The 24092-nt window shown below is 45.2% G+C and overlaps 1 protein-coding gene across 2 annotated transcripts in view; it reads right to left on the minus strand.

Moving 5' to 3' along the window:
• Positions 1-6062: 6062 nt before the first annotated feature.
• LOC115197918 (zinc finger protein 385C-like) overlaps positions 6063-24092 on the minus strand; it is a 185294-nt gene continuing 167264 nt past the window's right edge. For both annotated transcript variants that reach the window (XM_029759601.1, XM_029759606.1), the window contains 6 exons: positions 23791-24022; positions 17595-17975; positions 15551-15744; positions 12535-12633; positions 11874-11963; positions 6063-11426 (listed from right to left, as the gene is read on the minus strand). In XM_029759601.1, coding sequence (XP_029615461.1) covers positions 11199-11426; positions 11874-11963; positions 12535-12633; positions 15551-15744; positions 17595-17975; positions 23791-24022 — 1224 coding nt within the window. In that variant the 3' untranslated portion in view covers positions 6063-11198. The remainder of the gene's footprint in view (positions 11427-11873; positions 11964-12534; positions 12634-15550; positions 15745-17594; positions 17976-23790; positions 24023-24092) is intronic.

Consider the following 24092-nt stretch of genomic DNA (forward strand, 5'->3'; position numbering starts at 1 on the left):
TCTTTATAAAAATATTCCTACATTGCGCTGCCATCGCCACAGATCATCCCTGTGAGCTAGGATAAAGATCTACAGAGATCTCTAAACTTTGCTCAAATCCATCCAAACTCTGCCTCCATGTCAGAAATTTTATTTATTATTTTTTATTTCACCTTTATTTAACCAGGTAGGCAAGTTGAGAACAAGTTCTCATTTACAATAGTGACCTGGCCAAGATAAAGCAAGCAGTTTGACACATACAACAACACAGAGTTACACATGGAGTAAAACAAACATACAGTCAATAATATAGTAAAAAAATAAGTATATACAAAGTGAGCAAATGAGGTGAGATAAAGGAGGTAAAGGCAAAAAAGGCCATGGTGGTGAAGTAAATACAATATAGCAAGTAAAACACTGGAATGGTAGATTTGCAGTGGAGGAAAGTAGAAATAGAAATAATGGGGTGCAAAGGAGCGAAATAAATAAATACAGTAGGGGAAGAGGTAGTTGTTTGGGCTAAATTATAGATAGGCTAGTACATGTGCAGTAATCTGTGAGCTGCTCTGACAGCTGGTGCTTAAAGCTAGTGAGGGAGATAAGTGTTTCCAGTTTTAGAGATTTCTGTAGTTCGTTCCAGTCATGGGCAGCAGAGAACTGGAAGGAGAGGCGGCAGAATGAGGAATTGGCTTTGGGGGTGACCAGAGAGATATACCTGCTGGAGCGCGTGCTACAGGTGGGTGCTGCTATGGTGACCAGCGAGCTGAGATCAGGGGGAACTTTACTTAGCAGGGTCTTGTAGATGACCTGAACCCGGTGGGTTTGGCGACGAGTATGAAGCGAGGGCCAGCCAGCGAGAGCGTACAGGTCGCAGTGGTGGGTAGTATATGGGGCTTTGGTGACAAAACGGATGGCACTGTGATAGACTGCATCCAATTTATTGAGTAGGGTATTGGAGGCTATTTTGTAAATGACATCGCCGAAGTCGAGGATCGGTAGGATGGTCAGTTTTACGAGGGTATGTTTGGCAGCATGAGTGAAAGATGCTTTGTTGCGAAATATGAAGCCAATTCTAGATTTAACTTTGGATTGGAGATGTTTGATGTGAGTCTGGAAGGAGAGTTTACAGTCTAACCAGACACCTAGGTATTTGTAGTTGTCCACATATTCTAAGTCAGAACCGTCCAGAGTAGTGATGCTGGACGGGCGGGCAGGTGCAGGCAGCGATCGGTTGAAGAGTATGCATTTAGTTTTACTTGTATTTAAGAGCAGTTGGAGGCCACGGAAGGAGAGTTGTATGGCATTGAAGCTCGTCTGGAGGGTAGTTAACACAGTGTCCAAAGAAGGGCCAGAAGTATGCAGAATGGTGTCGTCTGCATTGAGGTGGATCAGAGACTCACCAGCAGCAAGAGAGACATCATTGATGTATACAGAGAAAAGAGTCGGCCCAAGAATTGAACCCTGTGGCACCCCCATAGAGACTGCCAGAGGCCCGGACAACAGGCCCTCCGATTTGACACACTAAACTCTATCGGAGAAGTAGTTGGTGAACCAGGCGAGGCAATCATTTGAGAAACCAAGGCCATTGAGTCTGCCGATGAGGATGTGGTGATTGACAGAGTCGAAAGCCTTGGCCAGGTCAATGAATACGGCAGCACAGTATTGTTTCTTATCGATGGCGGTTAAGATATCGTTTAGGACCTTGAGCGTGGCTGAGGTGCACCCATGGCCAGCTCTGAAACCAGATTGCATAGCGGAGAAGGTGCGGTGGGATTCGAAATGGTCGGTAATCTGTTTGTTGACTTGGCTTTCGAAGACCTTAGAAAGGCAGGGTAAGATAGATATAGGTCTGTAGCAGTTTGGGTCAAGAGTGTCCCCCCCTTTGAAAAGGGGGATGACCGCAGCTGCTTTCCAATCGATGGGAATCGCAGATGACACAACCCGGCTGATTTGTAGGGGTCCAGATTTTGCAGCTCTTTCAGAACATCAGCTGACTGGATTTGGGAGAAGGAGAAATGGGGAAGGCTTGCGCGAGTTGCTGTGGGGGGTGCAGTGCTGTTGACCGGAGTAGGGGTAGCCAGGTGGAAAGCATGGCCAGCCGTAGAAAAAATGCTTATTGAAATTCTCAATTATAGTGGATTTATCAGTGGTGACCGAGTTTCCTATCCTCAGTGCAGTGGGCAGCTGGGAGGAGGTGCTCTTATTCTCCAAGGACTTTACAGTGTCCCAGAGCTTTTTTGAGTTTGTGTTGCAGGAAGCAAATTTCTGCTTGAAAAAGCTAGCCTTGGCTTTTTTAACTGCCTGTGTATATTGGTTTCTAACTTCCCTGAAAAGTTGCATATCACGGGGGCTGTTCGATGCTAATGCAGAACGCCACAGGATGTTTTTGTGTTGGTTAAGGGCAGTCAGGTCTGGAGAGAACCAAGGGCTATATCTGTTCCTGGTTCTACATTTCTTGAATGGGGCATGCTTATTTAAGATGGTGAGGAAGACATTTAAAAAAAATAACCAGGCATCCTCTACTGAAGGGATGAGGTCAATATCCTTCCAGTATACCCGGATCGATTAGAAAGGCCTGCTCGCTGAAGTGTTTCAGGGAGCGTTTGACAGTGATGAGTGGAGGTCGTTTGACCGCAGACCCATTACGGATGCAGGCAATGAGGCAGTGATCGCTGAGATCTTGGTTGAAAACAGCAGAGGTGTATTTAGAGGGCAAGATGGTTAGGATGATATCTATGAGGGTGCCCGTGTTTACGGCTTTGGGGTGGTACCTGGTAGGTTCATTTCTAATTTGTGTGAGATTGAGGGCATCAAGCTTAGATTGTAGGATGGCTGGGGTGTTAAGCATGTCCCAGTTTAGGTCACCTAGCAGCACGAGCTCTGAAGATAGATGGGTGGCAATCAGTTCACATATGGTGTCCAAAGCACAGCTGGGGGCAGAGAGTGGTCTATAGCAGGCGGCAACGGTGAGAGACTTGTTTTTAGAGAGGTGGATTTTTTAAAGTAGAAGTTCAAATTGTTTGGGTTCAGACCTGGATAGTAGGACAGAACTCTGCAGGCTATCTCTGCAGTAGATTGCATCACCGCCCCCTTTGGCCGTTCTATCTTGTCTGAAAATGTTGTAGATAGGGAGGGAGATTTCAGAGTTTTTGGTGGTCTTCCTTAGCCAGAATTCAGACACGGCTAGGACATCCGGGTTGGCAGAGTGTGCTAAAGCAGTGAATAAAACAAACTTAGGGAGGAGGCTTCTAATGTTAACATGCATGAAACCAAGGCTATTACGGTTACAGAAGTCATCAAATGAGAGCGCCTGGGGAATGGGAGTGGAGCTAGGGGCTGCAGGGCCTGGATTAACCTCTACATCACCAGAGGAACAGAGGAGGAGTAGGATAAGGGTACGGCTAAAAGCTATGAGAATTGGTCATCTAGGACGTCCGGAACAGAGAGTAAAAGGAGCAGGTTTCTGGGGGCGATACAATAGCTTCAAGGTATAATGTACAGACAAAGGTATGGTAGGATGTGAATACAGTGGAGGTAAACCTTGGCATTGAGTGATGATGAGAGAGATATTGTCTCTAGAAACATCATTGAAACCAGGTGATGTCATCGCATGTGTGGGTGGTGGAACTGAGAGGTTGGATAAGGTATAATGAGCAGGGCTAGAGGCTCTACAGTGAAATAAGCCAATAAACACTAACCAGAACAGCAATGGACAAGGCATATTGACATTAAGGAGAGGCATGCTTAGCCAAGTGATCAAAAGGGTCCAGTGAGTAGTGAGGTTGGTTGCGGTCACTTCGATTCAGACAGCTAGCCGGGATGTGGAGAAGGAGAGAGAAGTCCGAGTAGTGTCACAGAATAACTCATGCATTTTCGAAGGGCAACATTTTAAAGCAGCTTGGATGACCAACGATTCAACTTATTTTCTCTCACTGCTGTGTAGATGCTCCCTGGGGGGCGGGCAGGTAGCCTATTGGTTAGAGATGTGAGCCAGCAACTGAAGGGTTTCCAGTTCAAATCCTGGGTCCGACAGGGAATAATCGTGCGGGAAGTGAGCTGGCAACCGGAGGGTTTCTGGTATCAAATCCTAGATTCCTTCTGTCGTGCCCATAAGCAAAGCCCTTAACCCCCCACAACAACAGCCCCCTGGTTGCTCAGTGTGGCAGCCCCCAACACCTCTCCAACAAACCTGTATGTGTGTCCCTCGGAGGGGCTGGGTTAAAAGCGGAAGTCAAATTTCGGTTGGACCTTGTGTGCAATTAGCCTTTTGTTCTTTAGTGGTATTTGCTGTGAGCACATCTGTACAAATCCATTATAAATGCTTCATCTCTGCTTTTGATGTGAGATACTTCAGGCGAGATTCTTTGTAGTCTATATTTAACCTGACTTTGACAACAGTCAGGTTAGGTATGATTCCTCTCCCCAGTAATAAATGGCATTGGTTCTGTGGAATAGGTTGCAGAAAGATCTATTCTATACCGTTGGAACTATACATCTAAATATTTCAGGCACAAAAAAAAAACATATTTTAAGTGGCCTTTTTACGTTGAAATGTGTTGTAGTAGGGATAGGTCTCCGTGGTGATGAGAATTCTGCCCTACATAGACTGAGACAAGGTCAGACATGTTTATGTAGAGCAAATGAAGCTGCCAACAGTTCCACATGGACCAGCTGACTGGAAAGGTTAATGTAAGCTAATGAGAAAACCTGAAGTGGAACGTTTCTGAATTGATACTCTACTCACCTTCAGAGCACAAGCAGGTTGTTTTTAATGACGAGCCAGTGTGCTGATGATGTTCTTCACTAAGAAATTGTGCATTTATTGAGTCACATGTATGGATCATTATAAACTAGCATAGTATTACAACCCACATTGATTGTCTTCTTACACAGTACATAAGGTACAATAACTTTAACACAAAACAGCCTCAGGACCCTATATAACCCTCCACACTCATACATTTTCTTATCTACGTTTAACAGAGGGCAATGAACAATAAAACATCTCACTCTCTATATTGAACTCCTGTTAAAATGTGACATTTACCACACGGCTTGAAATACACACTGTGAATACTGCGGAGGGGAGCGAGAGGAGCAGTAGATTTGTCCTCATTGTGATTTATGAACGCACCTCTTCAACTAGACTACCGCCAAAACCATTTCCCCAAGGATGACACTAAGATAGAAAATACAGAGGTAATGTCCTTTTATCTCGACTCCAATGCTGTTTTACTGTCATAGCAAAGAAACACCAGATCCTTCCTCAGTGCTGCAGCTGAGCATCTAGCTAGCCTCCCCCAGGGACATACAGAGGACCAATGGGATTTCTCCCCCTTTCTTTTTACAGTGGAGATTATTTATCTCAACCCTGGCAGTTGCTATAGGACCTTCTAATCGTAGCCTTTCCCTCCCGGCACTATGTCTTCAAGAGGTAGTGTGAGACTGAAGGGTTTGGATAGGGAGAGGACAGCACACAGGTTGAACAATGGACTCGTGATTTGACATGATTATGTGCTCCATGGGGCCATTCTAACTGTTTGACCCCAGCCTCTGGATCAATACAACCCAGATTCCAAACAGATTCCCTGTTATAAGGCCAGATCTTTTTGATATGAAATCCCTCCAGAAAGCTACAGCTACCGTGGCCTGCTGCAAAGCTAAAACTGTCACAGAAGAGATCATTTCTTCCTCTTCACAAGAGAGGTATGAATTTATGGCCATGATTTGGTGGCAAGGGAAAGGTCAAATGTTTCGTATGAAATAATGATTTTGATGCTCTGTGACAGATCAACATTAACCGGGCCCCAAAGCAGTTGGTGCAGCTCATTCCACCTGAATACACAGATGGCGAGCTAACATAATCTGCTATAGGACAATACCTAATGAATGTAAACACACATGTCATTTTGAATAATGTTTTAAATATGATTTGATCATGCTGCAAAGCAATATGCTGTGGTGTGTGTGGAGAGTTGATCTAACACCTTTGACATTAGAAAGCGGGACATGTTGACAAGCCGTCTGGTTCCAGTCAATAGCCGGACACTTAAAGGTCAATAAAATACAAAGTGAGGCTGAGGAAGTGAAAGATCTAATCGATTTATTTCACTATCCAACTTCTCCCTCTGTCTATTTCTCTCTCTCCCATTTATTTCTCTGTCATTCATATCCAACCTGGCATTATCTATACAGACGGAAAAAACAAACATTTAAAGCAAAGACTCAATAGCTTATCAAAATATCTTACTCTCTATTCCACCTTACAATTCCTATTGTACATCATAAAGATCATTGTAATCAAAATGTACTGTGAACACAGTGACAAAGGTGTTACAATAAATACTGGTCATGTCCCCTCATAGAATATCTTCTACATCGTTGTACATGTTTTGTAATGTACCACTGGCTTTAAATGGAACACAAGGGCTGCATTTACACAGGCAGCCCAATTCTGTTTTTTTTTCTCCCACTAATTGGTCTTTTGGCCAATCAGATCTTTTTACACCAGATCTTTTTCAGAGCTGATCTGATTGGTCAAAAGACCAATTAGTGAAAAAGAACATCAGAATTGGGCTGCCTGTCTAAACGCAGCCATGCAGTCACAGATATTGATATGTACTGTACAACTTGACAGAGAGGGAGGAACCAGGGACTGACAGACTGACCACCACAGCAAAAGAAACGGGTGTCACTTCACAGCATTCAGGTAGAGATCAAATATATCAGTGTTGTGGATATGTAGGGGTTTGTGGAGAGGTCTCGCAAGGTTCCATGTTTCTTCTGTTATCCCGACACTGGCTTCAGACATGGATATGATCACTTGACTTGAACTTCCCTTGTTTTGGCAATGGGAGAGAGTCTGTTTGTGCTTACCTAACGTTTCCACACGGGGAGAGCTGCCATAAGGACCTACCGTGGTAGTGAGAACAACAATGCTGTCCAACTACATTATGAGTACAGGCTCCACTTCCAATAAACAAGGACATGGGTGGGAAGTTAACAAATGAATAGCTGATTTAATTAAATTCACATCATTATGGTATGCTTGTTACAGTTCATTACAGTCCAGAAGATTCTCCAGACAGACGCGCCTTTGATGATTGCCGTCATTATGGCAAGAGACTGACTCTGGCTTCAGTTCAGACAACAAGAGCACATGACACAGGACCCACTCTGTACACGAAGGACAGAGAAAAGCTGTGAAGAACAGCGCTGAGCTGAGCTGTGTTGGTGGTCCAGAATCCAGTACCGTTCCATGATATTGTTCAGAACCTAATCTCTCTCCATTAGCCTGTCCAGAGTATGATGTTATGCCCACTGAAACCATCTGGGTGTGAATATTGTGCAGATAATCCAGATTATCATCCAGACTGTTGATCCTCAGCATGCCACTCTTTTCTGTGTCAATAGCCCTGTTTATACCTGCTGTTAACATGCAACCTTCGTCCTGATCTTGTCCTGATCTTGACCCGATCATGTCTGTTTACACGTATAAGATCTGATCACAATGCGTCTTAATTGTCTACATTTGTCTAAAAATGTGGGCACAATCAGAACGTGAACAAGATCAGGACAAAGGCAGCAGGTTGGAACCAGGTATAAACAGGGCTAATGAGGCAGGACTCGGATGGGGGCAGACACCTTTCTCCATTCGCCTTCATGCGATTATCTTTGCAGTGTTGAATGCCTGCTGTGAAGACTAATTTCTAAAATAGGGGGAAATGAGAGCTGTGATTTGACGTCAGTGATATGCAGATCCTATACCAGGAAACTCTGTTTTGAGAAACGCCAGCTCCTCCCACCTCACCGGCAGTAGCCTCAGTCAACATGGCTGCCTTGTAGTTTCATAGCCTGCCATTACATACAGCACATGTTCTTTTATTGAAAGAAATGGGTCACTGATAGACTGATAGATAATTGACATTTCACCACACTGCAATTGAAGAGAATGTGATCAGAGTGCTTTGTTTAATCCATGGTGTCTCTTTCTATAATAAGGGGACAGAGCCCTTATCATACCCAGGACTGAGCTCTGTATCTGGGCTGGTCTATCCATGGTTCCCTTGGCTGTGCACAGGGACGGAGGAGTGAAAAAGAGAGACACGGACACACCACAATGTCCTCCTATACGATCGTCATATTCCGTGTGTGGACATCTTACGTCAAAACTTCTTCAATCCTGTTCTATATGGCTATTATTTCACGTCATCCACAAGTACAGTGTATGACCCGTCTCCACAGTGATGACGTTTTGAGAGGCTCTGATTGTGCGGATGATTGTATGGTATTGATGTAGCTGAAACTGTAAGCCCTGAGAAAGCCAGAAACTGACCAGCGGTTGACACTTGGGATATATCCGAAAGGCATTTTTTTTGTTCCACATCTACTGTGTGGCGTTAATAATTCAACTCCATAATTCAGTTCAACTTTGAACAAGAAGGGGAAAAAAAATCACTCAACCATTTTTCGATTCAACATTTGTCTCTTTTGTAGGTTAAAAAACAAGTACAGTAAAACCATGTAAATTAAACAAACAGAACAAAACAAGCAAAGTATTTCTCCTTTCCATGTACAGCGTGTGTCTGCTGTAGCCTACATCAACAGTCTACCCTCAGCTAAGATAGTATTTCATCAAGATAAAGATTACAATAGCAACTTTGATAAAATGTCTATATTTACTATATTTTCTACATAGATAATTTGCCTTCTCTATATGCATTTATTTATTAAAAATGTCCTTAAACGTCTGAATACCATAGAGTTCCCATGTAATGATAGACAGACAGACAGAACACTGGAGATCAATAGGCTGGCTGGTTCACTGAGTAACTTACTGTGACTGGAGAGAATCACATTGGTATGGCAAAGAGACCTGATGGCTTGGTTTCATATTCCCAAAGACAAAGGCCTCAGAAACATGTACAGAATCAAAGAGATTTAAAAAGATGGAGGAGAGACAGTGCTGGGTTTGATCTAGAAGGGCAATAACATGGTCTTCACTGCAGGTGGCGCTGCTGCGTCACACACATGGAAATACTAAAGGGAACAACAAAACTGCATAGAATTTTCCCCATTTTGCTGTTGCTAAAGTAGACTGGTTGGGTGTAAGTGTTGGGTTTGGTAATAAACCAGCAAAGAGAGTTGGTGTTGGGATAAATCAGGAGCCCCAAGTATTGGGTCTGGTCTGGTGGGGGCTATTGAGTGTCTGTTTCAAGGTGGGTCTACTTGTTTAGGAGAGAGGGGTATGGGAATATGTGTTCTACTGCACTTGAGACATCAATAACACTGGCTGTTCTGTATAATCCTTATACTAGCTGTGTCCTGCTCCTCTGTAAGGTGAAAGCCCAGCAACGTCAACACAGAGAGAGAGGGCCGAAGCATCCATCACACAGTATGAGAGCTGCTATTTATAGCTTAGCTCAACACACAGTCACAACATGAGAATGAGATTGACCAAGGAAAATCGCATCACAACAATCCATCAGTTCAAATGACTCTTAGCACTGGCTAAGAGTCATTTGCCTTTCAAATACAGTACGGTAGGCTGTAGAGCATCTCTGTAGGGGTACAGATACATTGTTCAGAACCAGATAAAGCCACCGCCCCACATCCTATATCCTCCTACTGTATAACCGTTCTAGACATAGACACATTGATTGAACGTATTGCTTTAAAAATGTAACTAGATCTGAGATTTAGATTCAGACACCGTCTCAAGGATAACAACAACAATACAATTGAATCGTTATAAGTTGATTGTTTGTGCGATTGAAAAATGCTAAATCAAACTGGCACGAGTTTCTGAAAAATCACACCAGGAATAACAACAAAAAACGAGAACATATTTTCATTGCTTTCATAAGTAAATATGTTTAAGGTGCTTTTAATGTGGTTGCCATGGCACTGTGCTTTGTTCCCCCCCCCCCCTTCATTCCTGATGATCCAATCAGTGATCTGGGAAATGTGTTCTCACACCCCTCATCATCCACACAGCTCTCTGCACAGTGGAAACCTTTAATTGAGGATTGTAAACCCATCAAGCAATTTCCACCCCTTAGTGTTTTGGTTTTTTTTGAGCAAGGGGAAATTGTCATTCACTGCTACCCATCAGCTCCTGCTGAGATAGCTCAAGAGAAAATGAAGGACTATGGCTCAGGGAGTACAATTGGGGGATCAAACACTAAAATCACTGGGATACAGGGAACCGTGGCAGATTACAATATAAGACAGCCAGGCTTTTAAAAATGATTTTGTGCTGCCCGTTCCGCAAGGGGAGAAATAGAGACAGTCAGAACCAATGCACCAGCGCTGCTACGGAGCAAAGATCTTTAATGAGGCAGATCTGCAACTTGAGACAAAATCAAGTTGACAAGCTGACCTTTTCAGGACCTTAATGAGTGCTTAATTCTGGGAATGCAGGGTAAAAAATGAATTATGAAAGGCCATGTTGGGCTGTGACTCAAAGAGAGTGAGAGAAAGAGAGAGAGAGAGGGAGAGAGAGAAAGGGCTTCAGCATCTATTCTGCACATCAATTCAGAGCTCTGGGTTCCAATGACAAGAGCCCAGTAACAGGGTTTGGGAGAGAGGGGCTTGGTGGAAAAATATGAGTTCATATAATTCTGACAGATCCCACTCATAGACTTGGGTCCGTAGGCCTGCAGATCTGCAGCTCCACATATGGCTGAAGACAGTCACAAGCTCAGAGAGCATTGGGCTCACCTCACCTCCCCTATATCGACCCACAACAACAAAAAGCAAGCCAACCAATAATAGAAACAATGATCTGAGGAGTAGCATGACGTAAAGGGGCCTTATTTGTGGCAATCACACTAAACAGATACATCTATTTTTGTTCTCTAATAAATTACACAATAATATTAAGAATCCAAACCAAATCGACCCATGAAATGGCTGTGTAAGAGAGAGGCCTTCTGGCTGCACCAGTCTGTCCCTGGAGGTGTGTCCTGTTCCTCAGGCCACCAACCACAGGAGAAGGAGCAGACAGATGGGGCGTGGTGGAGAGGAGGCGGGGCCTTGGCCTTGGGGGTGTGTCCTCCATGACAGGAGCAGTTGTTAGCCTCGTTCTCTCCATCCTGGCTCCTGTGGTCTGCATAGTTTGTGCGTGGCGTGGCCCTCGTCATGTGGGTCACAGTAATGGAGGCAGGGCAAGAGGGTTGGTAGAGGGGGACAGAGGGACGGGGGGCTGTACTGTGTCATTAATAAGGGGAGAAGATGATGGAGGGGTGCGTGGCCCTCAGGGGCCCTGGGGCGGGCCGAAACAAGGTGGGGCTCAGGAAGGGCGTCTGAAAGAAGGTGGTGCCCACCGGGTGGCGCAGAGCCAGAGGATTGGTAGCCATGGTGCACAAGGTGGGCTGGGTGAGGGGGCTAGGCAGGAAGCCAGTGGTCAGGCTCTTGGTCAGCTGCTTCTGGAAGGCCAGTTTGGTCTGAAGGAGAGGAGGAGAGAGCGAAGGAGGGAAGGAAGGTAGAGAGCAGAGACGGAGAGCGCATGTCATTTCTTGAAGCGCACATATTTACTCAAAGTAGAGCACACGTTTGCTCAGTAAACAGGGAACATTGCTCTTTTAGCACACATCGTTACCTTGGATTAACATGCTCGTACATTTCTCCATACTAATATCCTTTCCCTCACCACAACTACCCGTCCCTCTAGGGGACTTGCCTTAGGAACACTCTCACACAGTCAAGACAAAAGAACAAAAGACCGAACCACAGACATGCTTAAACTCCAAACCCTTTATACAGTTTACATTAGAGCATTCATTTCTGGTGCTGTTTCCCCTGCACCCAGCCAGTTCCATTGGTTAAGCCTGCTGTAGCCCTGACAGCCCACTTCTCCCCTGTCCCTGCCTGCCCTGGGCCCTGCCACTCACCTGAGTAGAGAGAGAGGTGAGGTTGTACTGGCTGAACATTTTCTTCATGGCAGACACGGCCCCGCCTGCATAGCCAGCCCATCTCACATTCTGCAGGGGGGGAGGATGGGAAGACGGAGAGGTGGAGGAGATGCAGAGGGGGGAGAAATAGCGATGTGAAGGTGGGGTGGAGCGGAGGAGATGGGGAGAAGGAGAGGTTCGAGGGGAGGTGCGCACATGACAGGAGCACAAACGTGATTAATACAGAGTGCTGATTCAGGCTGCGGGCTTTGTCAGTAGGGGTAGTGCTGGGGTTATTTCAGCCTGGGATGTCTCAGGAACATGGGACCCATTCACTACCACAAAGCAATGTCCTTAAACTCTCTGACAGCACAGGCACACAGGCAGGCATGCTGCTTCACTGGAGAGACAACCCCCTAGGAAGGAGCAATAAGGTGCGTGTGTGTGTGTCAGGGATGGGAACAATTTCATTAAAGTTCAGTCAATTCAGGAGATAAATATACATTTTATTCAGAGATTGAACATTATTGGCCATTATTTTCTACGAGGATTTTCCAAATTTATGGGTCTCAAACTTTAATTAACCTCCAACCTCATGCAATGGAGCGTGTGTGTGTGTGTGTGTGTGTGTGTGTGTATCTGTGTGTGTGCCGTGTCTCACCGATAGGCTGGAGGTGGGCTGGCTCTTGTTGTGGGGGCTAAACTTGGGTTTGGGGGGCTTTCCTGCCAGACGGTCCTTGTGTCTCCTGCTGTTCATGTGCTGAGGAGATCAGAGGAGAAACATTAGTCTGCTAATCTAGTTTATATTGTCGGATTTATCTAGTAGACCATGCCTGATCTACACTGAGTGAACAAAACATTAGGAACACCATCCTAATATTAAGCTGCCCCCCCTTGCCCTCAGAACAGACTCAATTTGCCAGGGCATGGACTTTAGAATGTGTATAAAGCGTTCCACAGGGATGCTGGCCCATTTTGACTCCAATGCTTCCCACAGTTATGTCAAGTTGGCTGGATGTCCTTTGGGTGGTGGACCATTCTTGATACACACAGGAAACTGTTGAGCGTGAAAAACCCAGCAACATTGAAGTTCTTGACACACTCAAACCGGTGCGCCTGGCACCTACTACCATACCCCGTTCAAAAGCACTTAATAACTCTTTTGTCTTGCCCATTCACCCTCTGAATGGCACACATACACAGTCTATACTCAATTGTGTCAAGGCTTAAAAATCATTTTTTAACATGTCTCCTCCCCTTCATCTACACTGATTGAAGTGGATTTAATGAGTGACATCAATAAGGGATCATAGCTTTCACCTGGTCAGTCTATGTCATGGAAAGAGCAGGCGTTCTTAAGGTTTTGTACACTCAGTGTACAATATTTAGAGGGCACAAAAACCACAAAGAAAACCACTACTTCCCTCCATCTACAGCACATCCATTTCTCTCTCCTCTGTTCTACTATCAACTGGCTAGTTCATCAGAGGAGGTTTTAACAGTGCCATTGGAATACACTATTAAGGCTTGCTGTAGGCAAGGTTGCTACACATGCCCATATATACTGTATCTTTTCCATGACCAGCTAGTCTGAGAGAGGTGCAAAACTTTCCAGAACCATCCCATCATACGATTACATGAACGACTTAATAAACATCACCAGGGAAACAATTACCCGAAACAGCCTAGAAAAGAGGTTCAATAAAACCATATGCCAAGATTACCACACCATAAACACGTCAATATCCTGCATTAACATACTGCTAACAGCTCTTACAGGCTCAAATAGACAGTTCTGAGTCAATCACCATACCATCTGATATACATCTGCTTAGTGTGGGAAAACAATCACAGCATAAAAATATAAAATGCTCATACGATGCTTTTTTTCAGAATGGCTTTATTGTAATAAAAATGCAGTCGCTGCCACTGTGCCAGGTGAATTCAAACACACATTTCCACTGCTAGCATCACCTCAGGAATTGTAAACCTTCTACTGTAACATGTGCAAAGAGCATTTAATACGTTTGTTATTACATCATGAGTCCTGTGCTACCTTTAAAAGTGGGAGGGCTGAGGTAGTGATGTCATAGGTACAGTCCAGTCGGAAAGTATTCACACCCCTTCCCTTTTTCCACATTTTGTTACGCTACAGCCTTATTCTAAAATGGATTAAATATTTTGTTCCCCTGATCAATCTACACACAATACCCCATAATGACAAAGCAAAAACAGGTTTTTAGAAATGTTTGCTAATTTATAAAAAATCGGGGGAGAAGGGCCTTGGTAAGGGAGGTGACCAAGAACCCGATGGTCACTCTGACAGAGCTCCAGAGTTCCTCTGTGTAGACGGAAGAACCTTCTAGAAGGACAACCATCTCTGCAGGAACACCAATCAGGCCTTTATGATAGAGTGGCCAGACGGAAGCCACTCCTCAGTAAAAGGCACATGACAGCCAGCTTGGAGTTTGCCAAAAGGCACCAAAAGGACTCTGACTATGAAAAACAAGATCCTCTGGTCTGATGAAATGCAGGAGTGGCTTCGGAACGAGTTTCTGAATGTCCTTGAGGGGCCCAGCCAGAGCCCGGACTTGAACCCGATCGAACATCTCTGGAGAGACCTGAAAATATCTGTGCACTGACGCTCCCCATCCAACCTGACAGAGCTTGAGAGGATCAGCAGAGAAGAATGGGAGAATCTCCCCAAATACTGGTGTTCCAAGCTTGTAGCGTCATACCCAAGACGACTCTAGGCTGTAATCACTGATAAAGGTGCTTCAACAAAGTATTGAGTAAAAGGTCTGAATACTTATGTAAATGTAATATTTTTTTATTTTTTATTTTTTTATACATTTGCTAAAAAAACAATTTTAAAATAAGGCTGTAATGTAACAAAAGGTGGAAAAAGTCCCTGAAAATAATTAGTCCAACCAAGAAATCAAGTGTTAAGTTTGTTTGAAGAGGTAGTGCTATAGTCTGTCCCTTCAACATCTATTGTAGAGTGATATCATCTGTCTGTCTGTGTGTGTCAAATAAAAACGTATTCGTCATGTGACAGGATACACTTGAAAAAGAGATTTAAATGTCAATGTGACCTACTCTGGTTAAATAAAGGATAAATGAAAAGAACCAATAACCCCACACAGAGCCAAAAACACTGCAGGACCAGAGGCATTTGAATGAGAGTCTTATTAGGTCAAGCACCTCTCAGGGTGTGCAATATTACCCACAACCCCCCTCTCTTTCCTCTTCTCACCTTTCATGTCACGCAAACAGCGCCAGGAGTCCTGAGTAGCCCAGAGGGTCATATCTCTCCCTGTCTATCTCCCATACCCCATGGCTACATTCACAATATTTTCTACTCTTTCCAGCTTACTTCGGGTCATTTTGAGCTCCATCAATTCAGAACACTGTCAGGACACGTTTGGTGGAGGTGGAAAGAGACCCAGTGTCAGATCTCCACATAGACTCGTGGCACACTGGCCTCACTGTGAGAGAACAGGAAACCAGATCTTGTCCAGTCCAATCACCTCAGATCCACTCAGGAAGTGAACATTCGAAATTATACCCCAGCTGTTTCACTTCTCTCCCCACTTCTGAACCCTCCTCACCCTCCTCACCCTGTGCAACCCCCAGCCCTCCCCTGCCACCATCCCCTCGACCCCCAGCCTCCTCACCTGGCTGAGCTGGGTCTCCGAGTTGACATAGATCTCACACACCTCGCAGTGGAAGTTCTTGCTGGGCACCCCCACGCTGCCCTTGGTGCCCAGGCGCTTGCTCTTGCAGGCCGAGCGCCCCCCAGCCCCCGCCACCTTCCCCCGGCGACGCGGCTGGACGCTCTGGCCCTCCAGCATCTGCTTGTGCTTCGTACCTGGAGGAGTGGATTGGGAGGAAGAGAATGTCAGATACACTCTGGAGCAGGTACAGTATATATATACTGCTCCAAAAAATAAAGGGAACACTTAAACAACACATCCTAGATCTGAATGAAATAAATAATTTTATTAAATACTTTTTTCTTTACATAGTTGAATGTGCTGACAACAAAATCACACAAAAATAATCAATGGAAATCCAATTTATCAACCCAGGGAGGTCTGGATTTGGAGTCACACTCAAAATTAAAGTGGAAAACCACACTACAGGCTGATCCAACTTTGATGTAATGTCCTGAAAAACAAGTCAAAATGAGGCTCAGTAGTGTGTGTGGCCTCCACGTGCCTGTATGACCTCCCTACAATGCCTGGGCATGCTCCTGATGAGGTGACGGATGGTCTCCTGAGGGATCTCCTCCCAGACCTGGACTAAAGCATCCGCCAACTCCTGGACAGTCTGTGGTGCAACGTGGCGTTGGTGGATGGAGCGAGACATGATGTCCCAGATGTGCTCAATTGGATTCAGGTCTGGGGAACGGGCGGGCCAGTCCATAGCATCAATGCCTTCCTCTTGCAGGAACTACTGACACACTCCAGCCACATGAGGTCTAGCATTGTCTTGCATTAGGAGGAACCCAGGGCCAACCGCACCAGCATATGGTCTCACAAGGGGTCTGAGGATCTCATCTCGGTACCTAATGGCAGTCAGGCTACCTCTGGCGAGCACATGGAGGGCTGTGCGGCCCCCCAAAGAAATGCCACCCCACACCATGACTGACCCACCGCCAAACCGGTCATGCTGGAGGATGTTGCAGGCAGCAGAACGTTCTCCACGGCGTCTCCAGACTCTGTCATGTCTGTCACATGTGCTCAGTGTGAACCTGCTTTCATCTGTGAAGAGCACAGGGCGCCAGTGGTGAATTTGCCAATCTTGGTGTTCTCCGGCAAATGCCAAACGTCCTAAATGGTGTTGGGCTGTAAGCACAACCCCCACCTGTGGACGTCGGGCCCTCATACCACCCTCATGGAGTCTGTTTCTGACCGTTTGAGCAGACACATGCACATTTGTGGCCTGCTGGAGGTCATTTTGCAGGGCTCTGGCAGTGCTCCTCCTGCTCCTCCTTGCACAAAGGCGGAGGTAGCGGTCCTGCTGCTGGGTTGTTGCCCTCCTACGGCCTCCTCCACGTTTCCTGATGTACTGGCCTGTCTCCTGGTAGCGCCTCCATGCTCTGGACCCTACGCTGACAGACACAGCAAACCTTCTTGCCACAGCTCGCATTGATGTGCCATCCTGGATGAGCTGCACTACCTGAGCCACTTGTGTGGGTTGTAGACTCCGTCTCATGCTACCACTAGAGTGAAAGCACTGCCAGCATTCAAAAGTGACCAAAACATCAGCCAGGAAGCATAGGAACTGAGAAGTGGTCTGTGGTCCCCACCTGCAGAACCACTCCTTTATTGGGGGTGTCTTGCTAATTGCCTATAATTTCCACCTGTTGTCTATTCCATTTGCACAACAGCATGTGAAATGTATTGTCAATAAGTGTTGCTTCCTAAGTGGACAGTTTGATTTCACAGAAGTGTGATTGACTTGGAGTTACATTGTGTTGTTTAAGTGTTCCCTTTATTTTTTTGAGCAGTATATATATATATATCATTGGGGCAGAGAGAGAAAATTGCAGTTTTATAGCTAATTTCCTGCTATTCTACACATTTTCTGTAGATTTTTTTTCTTCTCAGTTTTAAAGCTAATAGCCTGTAATAAAAATAAATAAATCATGGCTTATGTGTTCCTATGCTGAGGGGGCTGCGGGGTGTACTACGCCAGAGGCTGTCGTGTTCGTACCACTGTTGTGTGCCTCCAGCTGGGATGTAGAGTTGACCGTGACCTTGCACACGGGACAGTGGAGGTGTGGCTTGATCCTCTTGGGGTCCTTGACCTCCTCACCCCCCTCTGTTCTGGAGGTGTCCGGCTGGCTGCCTGACTCCAGGGCTGTTCCAGGGGCCTCTGGGCCGTGCTCGGGGCCACTGGTGTCTGAGGCTCCGCTCTCTGAGACCTGGGAGGAGGGGGACACCTCTCCCTGGGGACCGGGGGACAGGGTGGCCAGCTCCATGGAGGACACCTCAGATACAGGAGTCAGCATCACAGAGCTGCTGCTGCCAGGGCTCTCGCCCTGCTTCACAGCCTCACAATTCACCACTCGCTCCAGGTCAGCAGGCAGCAGATCTGGGGAGGGGAAGGAGAGGAGGCAGTGGTCAGTCACTGAACATTACACTGGGTGGTAAGGGAAGAGTGAAGAGCTCAGTGCCTGAACAAAGCCACCGAGGTCTACAGTTGATCCCTGCAGTATGACGTTCAGTGACCCATAGGCCTCTTCACTTAACATACCACTGTATTCTCTCACAGCAAACATTATGTTCAGACACAGAGCTGTGTTAATCTAGTCTGTCCCTTTGGGTTAAAAACAAATGCTGATAGTATAGCTGAAATGCTAACACATGAAATGCATTGGTAAATGCTCATTCCAATGTACTGCCTTTCAAACGCTTCATATTGCAGAACGTGTTTATAGATTGTAAAAAGAGATTGTAAAAGCAGCATTGCAAGCAATACATTTGTGAGTGAAAAGTGACATCAAATAATGGTTGTTCTCATTTGAGGCTAATGTGGAGAATTTGCTCCTTTCTGTTTAGTAATTTATCTACAAATGACCGTGAAGCGTTTGAAGGCAGTACAATGAAATGAGCATTTACCAATGCATTTCATGGTGTTAGCTTTGTGGCATTTCAGCTATACTATCAGCCTTTGTTATTAACCCCGAGGGACAGACTAGACTAACACAGGGTAGATTCAATCTCACTGTCTCTCTCTCGCTATCTAGCTCTCTCTCTCTTCAAATATCAACTGAAGGTCCTAAGGCTCAGTCAATATAAACAAATGCATCGACCACACACACACACACACACACACACACACACACACACACACACACACACACACACACACACACACACACACACACACACACACACACACACACACACACACACACACACACACACACACACATTATGATGACATTTTGTGACGTTTTGGACTCCGGTGAGGGGTTTTTCGGCTGTTCAGGCACAGAACATTTTTTGTGGAGGCAAGCCGAAGTTCGGAGCCGGAATCTGCACACCTTCATCTGTGATTGTTTAACAGTAGGTATTCTTTAATAAAGTCTTTGTTGTCATTCAAAGAGAAATGACTCGTTTTCATGCACATTTTTCCATTGAAAAATACTGCACCAAACATCTTAGTTAGATGTAAAATTGCGTGACTAAGACCTCTTCTGCAAAAATTTCAAAATTAATGACATATTTCTTGAGATATCTTCGATTGATTCCGACTATTTTGAGGAAGTGTGTACTGGCTATGGCATCTCAAAATGGAAAAACAGTACTATTGCTGTTATTTCTCATTTTTAAAGAGAAGGCCTTTTAAGAGAGTACGAGAGCACACTCGTTTGGTTCGGCTAGCCGAGTTCGGATAGGCGCCAGGCGAACTGAAGCACCCTCTCAAACACCCTCCACAATCCTACTGGCCCCATTGATTTTCTTTTCCAAGTCCCAGAGTAAATTCATCATGGAGATAAGGGCTCTTCCTTATCGTTCTCCTTCCGGAGGAAAAGGAACCTTATAAGGCTGAGATTAGACAATCCTTCCTCTCTGTATTGTAATGTGAGACTGGCCCCTGGGAGATTCAGGTCCCCCCTCCAGCAGGGGATTGGTATGATCCTGGGCTTATGTGAAAGACAAAGATCGGGCCACCTGAGAAGACTCTGGAGGGGAGGGATAGTGATCAATGGATTTAGCAGGAGGCCCAGAGAGGAGGACAGAGGCTTGTGGGAATTAGTCCCTCCTCAGACGCCAGACGCCTTAAACTCATGAAGGGTTTTATTCTGAGCAGAAATGTTTAAGGTATCGTATCGCTGTTCACTTACAGTGCCTACAGAAAGTATTCACACCCCTTAACTTTTTCCACATTTTGTTGTGTTACAGCCTGAATTTAAAATGGATTAAATTTAGATTTTGTGTCACAATACCCCATCATTTCTCAGTTGAATTGTGCTTTTCGAAATGTTTACAAATTCATTAAAAATGAAAAGTTAAAATGTCTTGAGTCAATCGGTATTCAATCCCTTTGTTATGACAAGCCTAAATTAGCTCAGGAATAAAAATGTGCTTAACAAGTCACATAATAAGTTGCATGGATTCACTCTGTGCAATAATAGTGTTTAACATGATTTTTTAATGACTACCTCATCTCTGTACCCCACAATTATCTGTAAGGTCCCTTTCCAATGCCTCGCAAAGGGCACCTACTGGTAGATGGGTACAAAAAAGCAAACATTGAATATCCCTTTGAGCATGGTGACATTATTAATTACACTTTGGATGATGTATCAATACACCCAGTCACTACAAAGATACAGGCATCCTTCCTAACTCAGTTGCCGGAGAGGAAGGAAACCACTCAGATTTCACCATGAATCCAATGGTGACATTAAAACAGTTACAGAGTTTAATGGCTGTGATAGGAGAAAACTGAGGATGGATCAACAAAATTGTAGTTACTCCACAATACTAACCTAAATGACAGAGTGAAAAGAAGGAAGCCTGTACAGAATAAAAATATTCCAAAACATGCATCCTGTTTGCAATAAGGCACTAAAGTAAAACTGCAAAACATGTGGCAAAGAAATTAACTTTATGTCCTGAATACAAAGCGTTGTCCCGTTGTCCGTGAGAGATTTATATGGTTATCAAAACGCCACGCCAGGGTAAGCCTACACGAAACACAGCCCTTATTTTAAGTGTTTCTAAAATTCCCTATGGGGAAATGAATGGTGGAAAAACGATTGGAACCATTTTCCTTTTTGACCACTAGGTTTCATAGACACCTCCACTGTGGGGCTCTATAAATACTTTCTGAATGCACTGTATAAGGACTAACTCTGTAGGAACTTCTGGTAAGTTCTTCCCACATTGGTGCACATTATAAAGATAGATGTAAAACATGACACAGCTTGACTTTGAAACGTCCAACAACTCAAAATCAAATAGTACCCTTACTTCCTAGACCTCAAATTTCTTAAAAAGAAAAACAGCCATGGCAGTGATGTTGCAGAGTAGCACGACACAGATGCATCTTTGGGTAAGCACAAGGATTCCCTTCGGGCAACACCTTTTGTCAGTCAGTGTCCTCCTCACTCATTCCAAACGTTCCCTGACTGACTGACTGAAGTGACTGTCACCCCAATGCTGGCTGTCAGCTCTAAGGCCAGTGTATTGGCAGTGAAGAGCCCCACACTGTCTGAGGAGTGGAGGGCTACAAATCCCTCTCCTGCAAAGAATCGATGTTCAGATCGATGTCTTGTTGCGAGTCACTCGCTTATTTGACCATGGAAAGGCAGAACAGTCCAATTAAATCAGTGTGTAGGGCTTAGACTGTAAACCGTGCAGTATCTGAATACTGCATCTGTAAACTGTAGCGTCAGAGGGTATTGACTACATGACAGAGCTGACTGTTGTCATAGAGCTAGTAGCTATATTAATATTCTGATTACAAGACTGTTAAAACAAGCTCACTCACTACAGGAGCAGTGGTGAGACCTCACCACCATGTTCATTAAACCAGCAGTGTGGAAGCCACACACACACACACACACACACACACACACACACACACACACACACACACACACACACACACACACACACACACACACACACAAACACACCAGCTTGTCTAGAATCACTAGTCCGTGACACTCTTAAAGAAAATGGACAACTTCCTCAAGGGAAATCCACACTATATTTCATCATTACAGAGGCGTCTGAGTCCTGTTCCCCTTGGAGACAGCTTCCACATAAGAGTCAATCAAACGCTGAGGTGATTGATGGTTGTCATTGACGATGCCGGGCCCAGTGTCTCTAGGCACCAGTATGCCGATCTCTCTCTTTCAAATGGAAAATCATTCAACAAAATAATAATCGTTTATATCAGCCTAATCGAGGTGTAGATTACATGACACATGCCAGTGTTCTGACTTGTAACACAGCTGCATGGGATTTCTACTAATGCGACTCAGTGCATCCAATGGCAATGTCTGTAAAGTCGGCTAGTGTGGATATGATGGAATCTATCCCTTGATTGGTTCTCAATGGGCGACAACACGGGCATTTTGGTCCGATTGGCACCTGCCATGCTGAGTTAGATGACAGACAGAGATAATTTCAGTGTTAATTTTGAGTGTTCTCCAATTACAGTTTGGCATTGTAGAGCTCACCGCCACTGGCTCGCTTGGCTGCATTTCAATTTCACATCGGGCCAATCACACAATGTGGCTTATTAAAGAGCGTACCTCATTGCAAAATTGCCTCAGAACTGTAAAATGATTTACAACATAAAAAAATAGGCACAGCTTATCTACTTTCTCTTTCCACCGCCTCTCTTGTTCCCCCTCTCCTCTACCCCATCTCTCTCTCTACCTTTCATTAATTTCATCTTATCTCTCATTTTCTACTCTTTTCGTCCCCGCCACTGCATCCCCCTTTCAGACCTTGCTCTACGATGACAGAATATTTATATTAGATTTGATGAGTGAGAGCGTTATCTTGCTCCCAGTCCTTTGTCCAGTTTCTCCTCTCAGAGAGAGAGAGAGAGAGAGAGAGAGAGAGAGAGAGAGAGAGAGAGAGAGAGAGAGAGAGAGAGAGAGAGAGAGAGAGAGAGAGAGTCAGTCAGTCAGTGAGCGCTGGGGGAAAGGAAAGTGTAGACTCTCTCCCAACACACACCTCACTTCACCCTGATACCTTCCTATCTCTCCTCACTAATATTCCCTCTAGCATCAGAAAGAAACTAGTTTGAAATTCAGGTCTTAACAGTAATATTTTTTCAGGCCAGAGTGGTGGAGGGATAGATGGAGGGAGGGAGGGATGGATGAAGGAGGGATATATACAGGATAGAGGAGGAAACTAGTCTAGCAGACAGATCCTCGAGTCCCATCGCTACAGATGGATAAACAGGGCTTCTGAATCTAAATGGGATCAATCATGTAATGTAATGGGGTAATGGATGCTCTCTACTGACTTCATCAAAAGAGCACAGCTACATTTACATGTATTGGTCCCAGACTCAGGAGATTAATCCGTAGTCTAGTCAGGTCCATTGTGGGGGATTTCTCTCATGTCACAAACAGTACGCCTACGTCCCAAATAGCACCCTATTCCCTGTGTGGTGTGCTACTTTTGACCAGTCAAAAATAGTGCACTACATAGAGAATAGGCTGCCATTTGGGACACAGCTTATATAAGTGTGCTGCAGTCAGATCATTCCTTGACTTCACAGAACTCTTTAGGAACTCCTGTACAGGGACCAGGCCTTTCTCTACAAGCAGGGCAAACAGAGGGGAAGGGTGCAGGGAGAGTAAATTGAGAACGTTGGGGGTAAGCAAAGGGGGAGGGGCCTGGGGACCACAGGGGGTTACGATTGGATGTTTGGGGGCACTGCCGTCCAATCCTCTCATACACTGTGATCAGGAACATGGGTATGTGTGGGACAGGCCCTCCTGTTGTTAGACTTTAAAGAGCAGACATTAAATAGCACAGTAGAGAGAAGGAGGGAGGGAGGGAGGGTGGGGGAGAGAGAGAGGGGGGGGGCAGGGTAGCATCAAGAAATAATAATGACAAAGTACCGGAAGAGACGAGAGAGGGAAAGGGATGAGATGAAGGGAGAGGGATGGAGGAGGAGGAAGATGGGAGGACCGGAGAGAAATGGGAGGAGAGAAGACGGATGAAAGGAAGAAAGAGGGATTAGGGGTGGAAAGTGATGGAAAGAGAGTAGATGGATAAGAGGTAAGAGTAAAGGGGGAAAGAGAGGGATGAGGGAAGATAAGTGAGCAAAGGGGAAAAGCAGAAAACATCAACAGGAAAAGGAGAGTGAATATAGATAGGTTTCTGTTCTTCCCTTTTCTCCCTCTCACTATCACTTAACTTACTCGTTGCCTCCATCGGACCTGTGTCCATGAGTGCGGGGAGAGTCTCAGTGGGAAGTGTAACAGTCGCAGCAGTCTTAGCTCTCTCCCTGTCCCGTTCTCGGTCTCGTTCCCGGTCTCTCTCTCTGCCTGTGGACGTGGCTTCCCCAAGTCGTCGCTGACGGTTCTTCTGGGCCTCCATGGCTTTCAGCTTCCGGGCATGTTTATGCCCCTTATAGTGCGCTTCTGCCTGGTTCTGGAAGGGACCCCACAGAGAGCAGAAACACCATAGGAAGGTTAGCAGTAGCACTTATCCATAAATTGCT

Source organism: Salmo trutta, chromosome 1, assembly GCF_901001165.1.
Source record: "Salmo trutta chromosome 1, fSalTru1.1, whole genome shotgun sequence".
Lineage (NCBI taxonomy): Eukaryota > Metazoa > Chordata > Actinopteri > Salmoniformes > Salmonidae > Salmo > Salmo trutta.